Source organism: Apteryx rowi, unplaced genomic scaffold (genome assembly GCF_003343035.1).
Source record: "Apteryx rowi isolate R43461 unplaced genomic scaffold, aptRow1 scaffold_149, whole genome shotgun sequence".
NCBI classification, from domain to species: Eukaryota; Metazoa; Chordata; class Aves; order Apterygiformes; family Apterygidae; genus Apteryx; species Apteryx rowi.
Genome location: NW_020447741.1, coordinates 953,945 through 971,334, shown reverse-complemented (window position 1 = coordinate 971,334; position 17,390 = coordinate 953,945). Strand labels below are relative to the sequence as shown.

Sequence of the window (17,390 nt, the reverse complement as noted above, 5' to 3'; positions counted from 1 at the left end):
AAAATGGTTTTTTTCTGGTTGTCATATTAATCCCTCTACTCTGGGAACAGCTTAATTTTGAGTGTGTTACAGTATCAAGCATTTGTAGTGTAAAGAGCAGGTTGAGAGAAAACAACATTAGTCCAAATTTCATAGCAAAAAAACCCAACTTATTTGGCAGGCAGATTTTGGGGGGGGAAGATAAACTCAAATATTGCAATGCCATTAACTGCTTAGCAAACAGTGATTGTTAGTTTCAGTGAAATACATTCTTCTCTTCCTGTGCAAATCACAACTAAAAAAAAATTCAAAAAAATCTAACAAACAGCATGGTAGTGCAATGCTGAGTGCTAAAACAGGTCTAAGCAAAATTTTCAAGGCGCTTTACCTCAGATGTACCTAAAATCAACCAAGTTAAAAACCTAGAATGTGTATGCTGTAATTCTAATGCTGCATTGCTGTTTCTCCTTGTAGTACTGTGCTAGCTCCTGCTACACTCTGATTTGCTCTCTATCAGCTGCACTAGATTTTTGTCACAGGCTGCAGAAATTCTTACTTCCTCTGCTCTCATCTTTCCTGAGGACTATTACAGTTACTAATTGTTRAGCTTATTTTAAATTTACCTTCTAATGCTATAAGGAAAAATTTTACTCTTTAACCCAAATCAACTCCCGAAATACAAATTAAGCAACCATAAGCTACATATGCCAGCCTTACCGAAGTCAAAACCTTACTGCACACCAAATGTTTAATTACCATTACAAACCAAAGCACAAAACAGAATGTGAAGAAACAGGGTTAATTTTTTTTTAGTGGCTTTTTTAAATTTTTTTTGTTTGTTTTGTTTTGKTTTTTTTAGTTTTCATAAACCTTTCAAGTGTGGACAAGATTTTGACTGAAGCAGGTGAGTGCCAACTTAAAAAATGAAAAAAACAAAAAACTATCTGTAGAAGTGTTGAATAGGTACTAGCTTTCACATGTGACCTTCGGCCTAACAACCCAAATCCTGTCACAACAGTTGGAGGTTGTTTTCTTAATTCAATATCATCACATTTTCTATAAGCAGGATCACCAGTGCGTACAATTATTTTTTTTAAACCACTGCAAACTGCAGTAAAAATAGGTAGAGAGCTGCAAAAGAGTTGGCAGAATACTCTATGAGATGCATAAAGCAAGGAGGTGGGATTGGGGAGGGTAAGAAAGTACATTTATAACCACCGTATTAGATGCGTCTATGCTTCCCTTTAGGATACTAGATGCAAGCTGTACACCAGCATGGAAACCTGCTAGAAGACCTCAAAGGCAACTGAAGTTCTCGCAGTGGAATACAACTACCAATTCCAGGAAAATACTCTGCAAAGCTACCAATGATTCAACTCTCCATTCAAAAGTGGTCACTCAGAACGAACAGCAAAAGGCTGCAAAAACCTGGATAAATACTTCTAACGTCCACGCCATCACAGAACAATGAACTATAACTGGCTTTAAGCTTTTCTGCAGGTAAATTGCATTGTAAAGTTCAGTTGCAACAATAAGTTTATTTTCTACAGTCAATTAATCATAACATTATTCTTCCAAAGAAATGTCAGAATGAATTTTACTTAATGAAAGCAACGAAAAGAAGCAAAATACTTTTCGGGTTCAGCTGACAGTTGAGCAATCCTACGTATACCTGCTCAGAGTACATACTTCTTTATGTACCCATATGAACATACAATGCTATGGAATGTAAAGAAGTATGTATTTTTGGCAGGCATGGAACGACCAGTAAGAGGAAACTAAACAGCTGTTGGAAGAAACAGGTTTCCCTCTTGTCTGAATGACATTCATGTGACAAATCAACTTGCTAAGGGTCAGCTGATATTGCCAAAATAACATATACTTATTACTAACAAATCATGAAACATTAAATTCTATAAAAGTAGTTAGAAAAAGTTGTTCATGGATTATAAACAGAACACCGGTTGTAAAAAAAAAAAAATTCAAAACAAGGCAGGAAATGAACTGTTACTGAAACACATTAAGATCAMTGCATAGCTGCAAAATTTATTATCAGTACTCCTCCTTTAGTGGAGCCTAAACAAATCTTAAAAGCCTGATTATCAAAATGCATCATTAAAAACAAGCTGTTACTTTATTAATCACAGCAAGGGCTGTGTACTTAAGATAGTAGTTTTTACATTTACAGCTACCATAGAATCTTTAACCTACAAGTAACAACTAAGACACGAGTAGAAACAGCTAAGAAATTAAGTCTTTGATTTATAGAAGAAAGGATAGACAAAATAATTGAGTAGGATACCATCTGCAATTTAATATATTAAACTTAAGTTAGAACTTTCTGCTGATCAACACTTATTATGCTCACTGAGCTCTTCGATACAAACTGCAGTGTCAGGTTTATGCACAGAAAACGACAATACAGAGATTTCTAGGCTACAGTTGCTAGTCAGCGTCAGCAGATTAAAGCTGTTGACAGATTCCTAAACGAAAACACAAGCGACAAATACTACTTAGAAGGTGAGTTATCTTAAATTGTTTTCAAATAAACTGAATTTAAATCCCAATTTAAGAAAACTGGCCAAACAAATATGACTATACAACACCAGAAAATTTAAGATTTACACAAGAAATGAGAGAGAAATAAATCCTACAACAGCTTCAAAATTCTAAAAGCAATGTCAATTAATATACACCAGCACATTCAGTCCCTGCTCAATATCAAATTTAAGAATAAGGAAAAAAAAGAGGAAAGATCTCCCCACCTCATCAATCCAGCCGTTCATATTCATGACAGCAGCCTTCTAAAAGCAGTTGTTATACATGATATATTCATGATAAGTGGGCATATTTGGGCCAGATTAAAGATTCTAACTCCATCCATGTGCTTACTAAAATGTCTGGCAGGGGGAAAAGTCTATGTACCATTTTTAGATGGAAAAATCTTATTTTAAACACCCATATAAATCTCAAATAGCTAATATTATAAATAGCCAGTTATTTTTATTACCCGAAAACACAGAATAACATATATGCAAGGAACATTATATTATTAGAACCATTTTCTTAGGCAAAAAGTTAATATTTGTTTGAAAGCTGTTCCTCTTATGAGCAGATATTTTGGCACAAAGACTATGGAATCTTAACATTTAAATTAAAAACTGCTTTATAGTGGGAAGCAAATCAAGCCGTAGTAGCTCTAAGTGTACTTATGCTGCTGAACTTGTCCATGCTCACAGAAGTAGTTTGGTGAATTTGCAGGGAGGTTAACTGCCGAGTGTTTACTTATTTTACTGATGGGTTCTCGTACACCAGCAATTGATTCCTCCAGTATATAATCAGACCAACTTTTTAACAGCTTAAACTTATTTTGAAAGGTTTTTGGTAACAAGTCATCATGTTGTGTTCTTTCTTGTCTTTTTTGTATAACATTGTAATGTTGCTCTGAAACAAAATGACAGGTCTGAGTGATACAAAAGTTAAAATTACATATTGACATTGCTTCCTGCTAGTTCATTTTAGCATATATCTAAGAATACATACTCAGTCACTCTAAAATGTCACATCCATCACTTAGATCAGCTGTTCAATTTTAACTGAGCACACGCTGAACTTTGGGCATCTGCTGACACAGTTGTAACTCAAACATTTCAACTGTGTGACTGACAGGGATAACAGATGCTGACATTATCAAATGCTACACAGCTTTTTTTCCATGGCCATTTTTTGTCCCGATATGGCCAGTACATGAAACTGTATTGCCATCCAAAAGCACACTTGAGCAGCTGTATCTGTAAAACAGTTCCTGTATAACTGGTAAAAATAGAAACTAATTTTATAGCCATCTTTAATGCTCAAGTCCAAGTGACACACCTGCTATGTTTCTATTAGGATACATGGTGTTGGGAATATATTTACATAAATCTTCTCACCAGCATCAGACTACACAACAAACAGATGCAGACTATACTTGACACATTCGTTATCAGTAAACGGCTTGATCAAATGTTGTCACCTCTTTCCCACCACACTCAAGGCTCAACAAGAATTCATCTTGCAAAATATATATATCTTAAAAAAACCCAAAAAACTATGTAAACGTGATTATAAGCAAAGCAAATGTATTAAGAAGCCTTAACTTAAAAGGAATTGGACACAACCCTCTCTCTCTCTCTCTCTCTCTCTCAAAAAAAAAAAAAAGATTTATCTTGCATTGATGTTTTTACATATACCACCAAGAAAAAAAAAAAAAGCAAGCAACCTCTCCTGCTGTGTTACATAATCATTCCTAAAAAGTTAATGCTAACCAGAGATATAGGGAGGGAATTGAAAGCACTTGACATTTATGCTTGTGCTAACCAACTACAGCGTTAAAGCAGCTGCACAAGGTAACCTGCCAAAAAAAATGGGAGGCAGGCAGGCAGGCAGAGCAGGGGGAAGGGAATAAAATCCTTCTTTCCAGTAAAGTTTGTATTAAAGAGGTAAAGAAACTTTATATTAGTAGAACTTGTCACTATTCTAGAACTTTGTTACTGCAGACAGAAAAAAGTTAAAACTGTAACTTGATTCGAGACTCAGCCAAAGAGCCTCAAGGAAATGCCCCACGCAAGAACACCCTGGTACACTGTACAAGTGGGTCTGATATACAGCTTTCCATTTTGCCATCTCCAAATTAATGAAACAAGTTAAATGTGCACTCGCTAGAAACAAAATGTGTAACTCTGATCAGAAGAAAGTCACGGGTTCTTTGTAAATGGTTTGTACACGGTAAAGAAACTTAAGTGTTTTGTTGAATTATAATCTTCCTGCACTCCAATGCTTTGCTAAAGCTGGTAAAATGGAACCAAATCACCTCTTCAATGGATTTGGTCCCCTTCAACCAGCTGTAGCTATGCATTGATCACTACAAGACTGCTCAGATTTTCAGTACTGGACATGAAGTCTGTTAAGAGCTGTCAAGAGCTCTTTGCAGTTGAGTTAAATTACTCTAGCCAGTCGAAGACAGAAGGTAACAAAAGGCGTAGTAAGTTCTGTGCTCCAAAATTTCAAGGTTGTATTTCTAAATAAACAGCTACTGGTGTTTAATATTCTGTCTTTATTCAGTAAAAACTGATCTCATAACACTTATGAGAAGATAGGCAAACATTCAAATAAACACATTTTCCAGTGATTTATTGTCTCCTGTTCTTTTCCCTCAAGTCTGTTACCCTTTATAACAGAAATACCAACTGACAAAAAAAACCAAACATTGACTTAAAAGAAACACAAACAGTATTTGCAGTGTACTTTCCCATTGGGCAGGTCTAATTTATGGGCACCTCTCTACTTTTTCTCCCCTTCTCTATTTTATTATTATTATTTTTTAATATATTGCACAAGGGAGGAAACACCACAGGACAGAAACTGTATTTGTCATCTACATGCTGGGCATATTATTTACTCTTAAAGATAATAGGTTTGTTACAGGCTAATTCATTATCTAATTATAGGTTTGCTCATGGAGATTATATTCCTTCTCCAATTCAATTTGAAGAAAAGCCTTCTTTTAAGGCATTTTCTGAATATAGTATTTTAATGAAGTTTTAGAATCATGCTTTTTTACACGCAGCTTCAGCCAAGCTTCAAGCTGTATTTACTGCCTAAAGTACAAACATGAAGGCACAGATCACTTTCACTGTTTTAGAAAATAATTTTTACAACTCTTCCCTTATCTCACAGCTTGTCTTTTTGAGGACTCCCATGTCTGCAAAGCCTAAAGTCCTGGTATTCTCATTAATACTAAGTACCTGTGAGAAAGCCCATCACTCAAAAAGGTTGCTACAGATAAAAATTCCACTGCCGACCAGTTCAAAGCACCCACAGACCTAACGAAGACAGAGCTACTAAATAACATGACAACCACAGGAAATTACAATTCCCTTTTAAAACACAGTCTCCTATTTGCTAGCTTATGAACACGTCTGAAACCCACATCTCACCGCAATATTTTCATTTTTTGATTTAAAGTCTAAGAATTTATTACTCTGAAGAACTGCTGGTACAGATTTTGAAAGTAAGGCCAGCTCTAAACATAGCATATATTTAAGATGCTAACTGCAGTGTGAATAAAGTTCTGTTCACAAGATACAACGCAAATCTAAAGCTAATTGTGGCAACAGATATAAAATACGCCTACACTTCACAGTCATGTCTTCAGCTCAAAAATCTGAAGTCACAGGTATCAGTAAATTAAACTTAACCAAAATTTGGTAATGTGGGAATATATGACCAATCTGCACAATACCCTCAAATTCTACTCTCGTTTGTCTGAAAAGTCTCATTAATGCAGAAGGGGCAAAGTTTGCCAGGCTTTGAGGTTCATACTACTTTGAAAACATCCCAAACAAATGCACTTTTAAGTAATATGACTGACTCAGCTAAAAATCATTAACAAGAAACCACCTATTAAGTAAAATTGTAACTTCCCTCATTTCATTACAAATTTGTTTCTTTTTAGCTCTGTCCCATGCACAAATTGAAGCCTACCTACAGCATAAACTGAGTAAGCTCCACTGTAGATTAGACATTACACTAGCATAAAAAACAAAAGCTCTGCTTCCATATCAATTCAAAAGGTTTAAACAGAGGCAAGTTATTGAAAGGAGGGAATAGTACACTAATAAGATGTTCCCCAAAACACACTATACCTCTACTTCTGGAAGACATTACCAAACTGGTATGGAACATCAAATGCAAAGGGGGAAAAAAAAAAAAAAGCTACTTAAAGTAATTTGCTATCTTTCTTCTAATATTTACCTGTGATATCCAAGAGTTTAAAAGTTAGATTATATTTATTTTAATATGAAAAAAGAAAAAGTTTTAAGTGCTCTCTTCAGTACAATTTGGAGGGGGGGTTGTTTGTATGTTTGTTTTTCTTCCTCCTTCGAGGCCTATCTTCCTACTGTTAGTAAAGGTCAGAACTCAGTAAGAAGCAGAGTATAGGTCATCCCCTAAAAATAAAATCAATTTTGAATAGCCATTTGATATCAACTGTAAAAAATTCTATAGAAATCTAGTTCACGCTATTGTGGTATCCAAGCGCTTAGCAAACACACTTATTCTCAGTAATTAAGAGGAGGAGTCCTTTTCCAGATGTGGACTTTCTCAATTTTACTCATATGTATTTATATATATTAATTTTATATATTATTCATATATTTTTTATACATGATCTTGCAGCCGATTTAGTGCAGTGTATATCAGACACCACAGCTTGAAGCCACAAAGAAACTTCAACTAACAAAAAGATAGTTGCTTAGGTAAGCTTTCCAGCTGAATATATTACACTCTGCTTGTGACCCATACCAGCTATAAGCTAAAGTTTTCAGAGTTATTTTTAACAGTGTTTTATATAATTTTTGTTCCATGCATTTAACAGATTAGTAGCATTTGTTGTACCATAGCAGATGTAGAAAGACGAAGTGGCAAATCTAAAAACTTCAGTTTAATTCAGAAAGAGGCCAGTGGTAGAACAATAAAATCAACAGAACAATAAAGTAACTGACCACCAGTGGCAGTCTGAAATAAAGCAAAATATACCTTCCATAGGAAACAAATGATTATAGTGCTCTGCATGAGGGAAGTGGGCAGGGGAGGGGGGGGACTTTTTAAGAACTTTTCATTTTTATTTTCATTCATTTCTTCCCAAGCTGATGTGTAAAATATCTAACTCTATGAACAAATACAACTATTTATCCTAAGATGAAGAAAAGATTCTCTCTTTTTCCATGTTTTATAAGTGGGCAGACATAGTTGCAGCCAAAAAAAAAAGGTATCAGACAGACTCAGGTAACAGGCTTAGATGCTACTGAAGACAGATGTATGGGACAACCTATACAGGGTTCGAAACACTAATACTGGGAATATTTTCCTATTTTTCCAGTATAAACTTATGTAAAGAAGAAAGAATTCCAGGAAAAAAAACTGTAGTATGCATCACATTTGATAGCCGACAACTGTCAAATTGACTCAGTTTGAACCACAGTTTGGATCCCTCCATCAAGAAAAAAGCCTGTAGTCCATAAAGTGTTCACCCACAGAAAAGTCTTCAGTGATCCTATAAAGAGGTTTTTTTCATGCACTTCCCCTGCATCTCATATTGATGTCATGATAACACAGACCATAACTGTCACAAGAACCTAAGAAAAGCAATGCACAACAAAAAAAAACTAACAAAAAATACCCAATCTAGCAAACTGGAGACAGAAAATAGTACTCCTGGCTACTGCTGTTATGAGAATATGAAAGATTACAGATTATATGAATAAACTATCAAATCAGCCTTGAAAGAATGCCAAAGGACATTGTCTTCACTTATAGGCCTATTACAAACACTGTAGAAAACAAGACACATTTATTGTTCCTATTGTCACTTCCAGCCACTACTTTTACTATGTTGAAATGTAATTCCATTCAACACACATGAATAGTTATTTTTAACTGTCTTGATAGTTATGTTTTAAGATGCTAACCCAGATTTTATTCTCATACATTAATATACACCCTTATTTGTCTAACTGCACTCAACTGAAAAGTAGAATTTTATACTAGAAAAGCAAAACACACATATTTCATGCAAATTAAATTCTGAATTCTCCACCATCTGAAAACATAATACTAAAGTCTTGTTAGAATGACAGCTCCAAAGAACATTTATCCAGAAAGTGATAATCAGCAATGCAGCTAAATTTTTCTATGCCATTCTAGCTCTGCAACACATATTTTGAAAGCACTTAACTGAAGATGAAATGTAGATGTATACTGTGCTATCAGCACAAAACAAATTATGCCTCAAAATTAGTATTTTTGTAATGAGCTGTTATGTAAAACTTGAAATAAGAAACTCCTTCTACACATGCTCTTGAGGAAACAAAATTAAATGTTTCTTACACTGTCACATGCAATTTAACATGACAACCCTATGTTTACTTTATAGCTGCATGGTATCTTTAATAATTATTCACCAACAAGTACTTCTAAAAACTCAAAGCCTTTTCCAATTCCAATATTCAAGAAGAGTTGAAACATTTTTACAAATCCTATCTCAAGATCTTGCTCAGCAACTTCTTACTTGGCAAAACATTTATTTGCAAAATTTTACTTTACACCTACTATGTGGAATTTCCCAGGAATATGCAGACACCTAAATACAGTATTAAACTAACCAGACTAGTTTCATCTGAACATGGCTACCCAACTATTAGCCATGCTAATAATGCATGTCTAAGCAACATCAAAATTCAAGAAATGAAACTATATGTAAGTTTAAGGATCTTTTCAAAGAATACCATAATTCTACCCTTTTATTTTTTTTCTCCTTTTAATGACAAAATAATCTTAAAAGACAAATCTTACCTAGGGTTTCCTCTTAGCGCAGCATGGTGAAGAGCGTTAAACCCATTATTGTTGGTGATAGTAACATCGGCTCCAGCTTCTAACAATACAGCAAGGATGTCATCACGCTTTTTACTTATTGCATCATGGAGTGGAGTGTCACCTTCAGAATCCTAAAACCCGGAAATAGCTTGCATCAATTTTTACATGCATCCATGTTAAAAAAAAAAAAGGGGGGGGGAGGGGGGAGGAAGATGCTCAGAGGGAAAAATACTTTTTATTCCTAGAAGCAATGTGTACGTTACTTATCCAAAGACCCAAATGTTTGGGCTGAAAAGCAATGCTCTATGACTAACAGTAGAGAACACATCTATTTAAGTTTATTTGCTGCTATATAAGCAAATTCTCTAGGTTTATGCTTCCTGTAAACTTCTGACACTGTGTAAGTCAAGAAGACTTTTGTCACTGCCATTGACTCAACTGGAGACTGAGAAACTCAGGAACTGAACATTTTAGCAATATACTATAATATGAAAAAGGAATCTTTACAATCTTTACAGTGAGAATCACAAACTGTCAAACAAAAAGTGCCCAAAAATGGAAACAGTTTGAACAAGCCTGCCAAAATTAAATTCTGCAGTTTTTATGCAGTTTAATTGACTGTATTTCCTGAATTTACTGCTTTTAGACCAGCACATGTTTTTGTTCACATAATGAATTTGCTTGAGAAGTAGAGTGCTGGCCAGATAAACTCCAGCCACATTTCAATCTGACACATCGCCTGTGCTCTTATCCATCAATCATCTAGTCTGATTTGCACATCAAACTTCCTCAGCATGAATGCAGGATCTGAAAGTTTATTATTTTCAAAGATAATTATATTTTCCAGGCAAAGTTTCATAGCACCGTTCTACTGAACATTTCAAACCAAACAGACTGCTGTCATTTAAAGTCAGAAATATCCAGTCTGGCTACCCATATAGCATACATCATTGTATGATACACCCAGATGCTCTTTATTGGACTTGATACATCAAAATCATTATCAGATGTAATCTTTAACACACACTAAGCAGGGTCTGTATGGATGTTATATGTCTGAAGGCTCAACCTCAGTAAAATCAAGACAGTATGTATAAAGCCAGGTGGAAATAGATAAGTGAAGAATCCTTTTACTCACTAATTTTTAGAAAGTTTGCTCATCTTGTGTTATGTGGATATACAGCTTTAAAAAATTACTGAATTTTAAATTATGGTGAAACAAGGGGGCAAATGTGTTATTGCAGTATATCTTGATTTGCCCAGGACATTAGAGCTTTTTCTTTTTTGTGCAAACCTCTCCAAACTGTCCCATTCGGATTTTTCTTGTGCACTGCACGAGGCTGCATTCAGCTTGCACAGAATGTGGATGCTTACTTATTTGATAGAGGGTTTCTCCTCTAACTTCCCAACCTCCCCTCTACTAGGAGGTCACACTCACATGTCACAGCTTCTGCCACATTCATTACAGATAAAACTGTTCCTGTGCAGCTACAGTACCTGAGGCCCTAGACCTGTGGACTTTTTAGATAAAAGCCTATATATTTGAAAGAGAATCTGGCTAGATAGTTCTGTCAATAATAGGTCAAATCGGAAAAGAAAGTTTCCTTTAACAGAACATTCTACAATATCATCAGCCAAAAAGGTGCAAAGACTCCAAAAGCTGCAGTTTGCAGGAGGAACAAACAGCTGCATATTGGATATAGGATGAATCAATCTGGAGGGAAAGTTAACAATCACAGATAAATACAGTCTGTGAAAACATCAGTATCAATTGGCTAGAATACATCAGGTGCCTATCTAGCTGTCAAGTAAACAAATCAACATAACAGCATTTTTTTTTTTTTACTGATCACATTTTGGGGCAAATGCTGGGACAGATAACCTCACAAGGTCTATTCCTTTAATCCTATTTTTTTGTAAGTCTTCTGTCACCTATATAGAGCATCCACATACAGCAAATCATATCATTCAAGAGCTAAAAAGTAAATCTATATCAACATTTACTTTACCTGGAGACTAGGATGGCAGCCGAAGTCCAGTAAAGTCTTCACAACTTGCAGATGACCTTTGTTGACAGCAATGTGAAGTGGAGTCTGCCTGCGTTTGTTGCGAGCGTTTAGATCTGCACTACCTCGGTGCAAAACCTCTATCACAGCACCCTCATCACCGAAAGCTGCATGATGAACTGCCCTGTCTCCATCTTTGTCCTAAAATAGAAACATTAATTTGACCCAGCATATTCCACATTTCCTTTACATTTAAACACAGATTAATTTAAACTGAAGCATGGTACATTTTTTCTTTCCATTTGAAGAAATTAGACCACTCAAATACTGAGCTAATAAAAGAAATGATTGAACCACAGCAACAGAAAATGAAAAGCCTGTTTGTAGCTGAAAACAACAAACATACATATTCTGTTCAGCCACTACAAACATATATATTCTATGATACTGATATTTTATGTCATGTTATTTTTGCTTTGAATCTGTGTGTGATTGCCTTCATCAGGAATTTGGATGGATTCATTTTGGTTTCTATTAAAAATAACCACTGCCTAAAAAACCCTAACACCACCAAAAAAGTTACAGATTCCAAATCACAGTATAAGACAACAGAAGTGTTTTGCTTATATAACTACGCTAATTTTTATTAAGGTTTATTGTGTGTTTGTGTCTTAGTGTTTAGCTAATAAACGTTTTCCAAGGAAAATCTAGGATTGCGACTCCAAAATTAAAGAGAGGTTCTGATTCTATGATAATTCACAGCATTAATGCCCTGATTACATTGTCTGTTTCAGTTCTATCCAAACAGAGAATTAAGTTTCAAAAGTCAATTAAAGTTATTCTAACATCCACAAGTGGACTGTACTACATGAAATATATTTAAATATTAATCAAATATATATATATTAATGACAGCATATAAAAGTGAAAAGCAAAATGGAAGGTATATAACAGATTTCATTGCTGTAATAGCTTGCATAAGCTGGTATTCTAATCAAATTTATGTGCACAGTGGAAAGCCACTAGGTGTTTGTAAGATTTAATTTTGACAATAGAAAAATACTAAAAATGGTAAGCAAGATAAAGCCATGACTGATCAAGGGTGCACTGGAAGTCAATAGAATCTCTCTTGGAGAAGTTTAATTTCTCACAATTTTCTTCCCTTTCAGCAATGTTTTTTTCCTGAGGTTATTTTAATTGTACATAATACACATTTCTAATATGCTTTTATATCAATGCAAGAATGAACAGTTCTCAGGAAAAATTCTATTTGCACAGAAAAATAACAATGAGACTATTTACAGTATCTAAAAAATATACAAGATGACATCTGCTAATTATCAAATCTGTCTTTTAGGAAATATGAATCTCTTTAATAAAGACTGTCACGGCAGTAAACAGCAACCTCAATAACTTCTGATAACAAGATATTTACACTTGTGCCTTGCATATCAGCTCATGCTACTGAATTACCTTTCAAGATAGATAAACCTGGGAAGGAATCTTGCTAAAACAAGCAAACAGTCAGAAGACGCCAAAGCATGTCTATTCAGAAGGGGAAAGGATCAGAAATGGGAACTTCTCCCTGTATTTCTCTGCTAGTTATACTGAACACTACTGGGTGACACTTAAGAACAGCATGACAGTACTGTTAAAATGCTATAGCATTTATTTCTAGAAAGCATTTCATTTCACAGGTAAGTGATAATTTTTGTCTATTCATATTTATAGTCTGCAAAGTACACTGAGATACTGATGAAACCCATAATTAATATTTTTACATATCTTAGTAATACTTTACATACTTAGTAATACTTTACATATCTTAACATATTGCAATTTTTGAGACACAAAACACCAAATTTATGAAAACTCAATGCATAAAAACTCCTGTATCTGCTTTAATGAGCAGAGATCCAAGAAAGCGCATGCATTATTTCTTGCTAGCATCTAAACAGGTTTCTCAGGAAATAAATCCCACTGTACAGTTCTTTCACAACAGCATATTAATATACCTAGGAGAAAGCTAACAGCTAATTAAACATTCATCCTAAGACTTATATCTAAGTATTAAAACACTATATATTTCTCTACAGATCAAAAATATAATATTGTCAGTAGTGTCAATATAGAGTAACTGATACTCACTAATTTCTGAGAAGACTAAAAGGCTACTTATCGTTACTATGTAATACCTACATAGGCTCTTTGAGCTCTGTCAGTAACAAAATGTTTTCTGACTAAACAGAGGTCACCAGCACTCAACATTAAATTTCCGGAGACATCAGCATAAAGCAGGTAACACGATGTGGGCATCCACAGAAAATATCACAGTGAATACAAATACTCTGCAGCAGGGGACTATAAGTGTAAATATATGCAAGCTAGCTTTAAAGTACGTAAACCAAGGATTTTTATCCATTCCTTGCATGCCACAGACTGCAACGATGAAGTAACAGACTGACTAAATTTTTGCTCCCTGCTTACTGGGACAGCTCTGCAGCATCTCCACATCACTATTTTATAGACAACTGACATCTTCTAACGCCTAAATCTTTTATCATGTAACTAAGTACAAATATCACCATTATTTAAGCAGCTCAAGGTTACATGAAAAAGGTTTGAGAATTCAAATAAAATCCTTGCAAGTATTCTTTTTTTTAATGCTAGTATTATGATACTACCAAAACCTGAGATAATGGAAACACTTACAGTTCTATTAGCTAATCATCAGTTATATTATTCTGAAGCTGTACAAGTAGCACATTGACTTCCCTCTAACACCTCTAACTCCCTTCTTATACTAGCAGAGAAAGCAGCAGTGAATTACTTTACTGCAGCTTGGATCTCACAATACAGACAAAAAGCAGCTTAGTGTAGTTTTTAACAGTGTATGGTATGTAGTGCAGTGAAAATACTATTTCTAAAATGAAGTTACTTCACAGAAATCAGACCACAGCAAGTATGCACTGCATAAAATCTAAGCCACTTTTACCATTCTGTAAAAAAATCTTTATAAACTATTTGTTTTATGTAAATAATGTATTTGTGAATGTAAAAGTAATTCTAGCTCCAAGGATTCTGTCATCACTCCATTAATGTATTAGCATGTTATGACTCATCTGTATATTAAATATAATATAAAACTAAAAGTTCAAGTATATTTTTTCTGTATTCAAACGACTGAGCACACTACAAACTTTAAAGCATTCTATTAAGCCTTCATTTATATTCTGAATAAGAGAAACCTGACAGATCCTTCTTGTGCTTCACAAAATGAGCAAAATCTGCAATATCAGTGCTTTTTGTATAAATGAGACAAAATAAATTCAAAATGCAACTGTTGAGTATTCTGTTAGATAGTTAACTGTAATTTTCTCATGAACAATCATTCTAATACTTATTTATGCACTTATTTATTAGAATAAATGCAGTTGAAGCTTATTATTCAACTAATAGAAAAAAGCCAAAATAAGTTCTGTGCAATTCTCAGGAGTTAACAGAGAATATTTAATCAGTTTTCGATAATTTGCACTGTAAACTGTGCAATGAATTGCTTCCTAAATGGAAAAGACTTTTTCTCCCTAAAGGGCCTAATTTAACCTTCAAGTGAAATTTAAACCAATTTAAGATCTGTTTTGCCTTCTTACACAAGGGAGATGATGATACAATTAATAAGGAATGGGCTGCAGCAACAAGGAAATATAACTAGATACCTTTTTTAGATTACTTCAGTGCCTTACAAATACTGATCATCGACAGCATGAAATACAGTTCTTTCATTTCTTAACAGGTAACAAAAAGCAAGAAAAAGGACACACATACACAAGAAATCAGCTGCAGACACAGAAACAACATCCTGTTTATCAGAATTCTGCTCACCGTAGAATTCATAGCCACAAGAAAACCAAAACCAAAATACCACCTCTCAGTTCATCCCCCACAAAACAACAACGTATCTATCAAACACAAGTTTTTAAATATAGTGTAAGCGTACATCTCTTGTACTAAACACATATGACACTTTGAAAGATCCTATTTCTGAGAAAGGTAATTTGTTATAAAAAGATAGTAACCTATTCTTTTCTTTGTGGCCTGCTTATATGCCATTTAAAATACATTAGTTTCTACAATCCTGATTATAATTTGTTTAATATTTAGTTACCCACCAGAAAAGCAAAGGCAGTTCTGCATTGCCACCTGTAACACTTTGTATTTCCAAGTGTTAGCAATATACTTGTATGCTACACAGAGACATGAAAAACTACCTAAAAAAGGGAAGAATTTACCAATTAGTGCTGGAAAGGAACTCCAATAGAACTATTATTCCTACATGTAGGAAAGCTTAGAACTTAAGGGGACAAAGAGTATTTTTAGACATTTAAGTTACCTCTGCTTCTACATCCACGTTCTGTTTCAGAAGCAACTTCAAGATGTCAACATGGCCGTTCTGACTAGCTGCTTGCATAGCTGTGTGTCCAGCACATTGTCCATTCACCTGGAAGTATATAAATATTTTGAGATAATTTGCAACAAATATATATACATATTTATTTAAGTGTATTAGAAAACACAAACCAGCAGCACACCTATGAAAGTATGAAATGAACAATTTTTACACAGTTGCCTTTCTGCCACAAACAGACAGATGATCTATTAGGTCTGCTCTATTTCATTTCTACACCATTAGCTAGATTGAAGGAAAGAAGCAAAACAATTGTAGAATTTTGAGCTATAAATTAAACCTCAGAACCATCAGAGTTCAATCTCTTACCTGCAAGAATTACTGCTGCAGTAATGAGAAAAACATTTGATTGTGATTTTAAAACACATTCCCTGAATCAAATCCTAGAATTAAACATCTCGTTTAGACTTCTCACTCTTAAGTGATCAGACAATTTGTAAAAGAAATATGACAAAGAACAGATTAGAAGGATCTACTACACTAGTTAAAATGAAACAAAACAAGCAAGCAAAAAGACTACCCTCCTTCCTCATATCCCCTCAAAACAAAAGAAGTTGAAGACCCCTCACTAACTGTGGGTGTTCTCTGCCCCAAATCTGGCAGGGATAAACTGGTAGGAATTTTAATTCCTGTCACATAACAGCATACAAAATTTGTCCAGTGAAAATGGGTGTAAAGCAGTATTTTCAGACATCCCACACTGTGTTTCATAGGACAAGAAATGGAAGAAGAGATACTGGAACCAGCTGTGTTAGTTCAGCAGTTCAGTGAAGCATACACACTGTTGACTGCAAGGGGATTCTACGACAGCTTCAGTCCCTTTAGTATTACAACTCCCCAAAACAGAACACTCACATCCACATCTGGTCTCTTTAGCAGGTCTTCCACTTTAGCAACATCCCCATTGGCAGCAGCTTTAACCAATTCTTCATTGAGGTCTCCAGATTCTTGGGTTTCAAATAATTTCTTCAACAGCTGGGACAATCTCTCTGTAATTATTAAACAAAGGACAATCAAGATTACAATTCTAATCACACAAAAACAGAAAAATAACAGCTAAATCTGTCATGTTTCTAAAGACATGTATGTAGTAACCAACAAATCACCATAAAATGGCACCTTTAAGTTATGATTCAGTTCTAAGTGCTTTACCTCACTGACCTTGAAATAGTCGAGACTGCCACAACAAATACTTCAAAACAAAGATTTAACCACAAATAGGTGGTCTACCACAAAACATAGAAGGGTGCGGGGAAGAATTTACACATTGGTATTTCAGATTTCTTACTCTTGCAGGTTAACTTAGGGTATATCCTCTCCTCCATGATTTGAAACACTAAGTCACATTACCCTTCTAACTAGTTTTACAGCCACCGTGATTTTGTCTCTTTTGCAGAAAACTCACTGTATGTCTGCTTCAAAAACAGAATCCCTATGAAAAAGTTAAAAAATCATGTAGGAAAATTTCTTGGCATTAACATACAGGTGGCAGGGGGATCCTAGCTATGACCAAAGAGAGAAAATGC

General features: G+C 34.7%; 1 protein-coding gene across 7 annotated transcripts in view; it reads right to left on the bottom strand.

The window, feature by feature from the left end:
- MIB1 (mindbomb E3 ubiquitin protein ligase 1) overlaps window positions 1-17,390 on the bottom strand; it is an 86,276-nt gene that overhangs the window by 39,804 nt on the left and 29,082 nt on the right. For all 7 annotated transcript variants that reach the window (XR_003252304.1, XR_003252305.1, XR_003252306.1 and 4 more), the window contains exons 9-12: window positions 16,720-16,853; window positions 15,790-15,897; window positions 11,403-11,600; window positions 9,373-9,524 (exon numbers count right to left, since the gene is read on the bottom strand). Coding sequence is in view for 4 of the 7 variants with exons in the window: in XM_026058603.1 (XP_025914388.1) it covers window positions 9,373-9,524; window positions 11,403-11,600; window positions 15,790-15,897; window positions 16,720-16,853 (592 nt within the window). In the remaining 3 variants the exon portion in view is untranslated. The remainder of the gene's footprint in view (window positions 1-9,372; window positions 9,525-11,402; window positions 11,601-15,789; window positions 15,898-16,719; window positions 16,854-17,390) is intronic.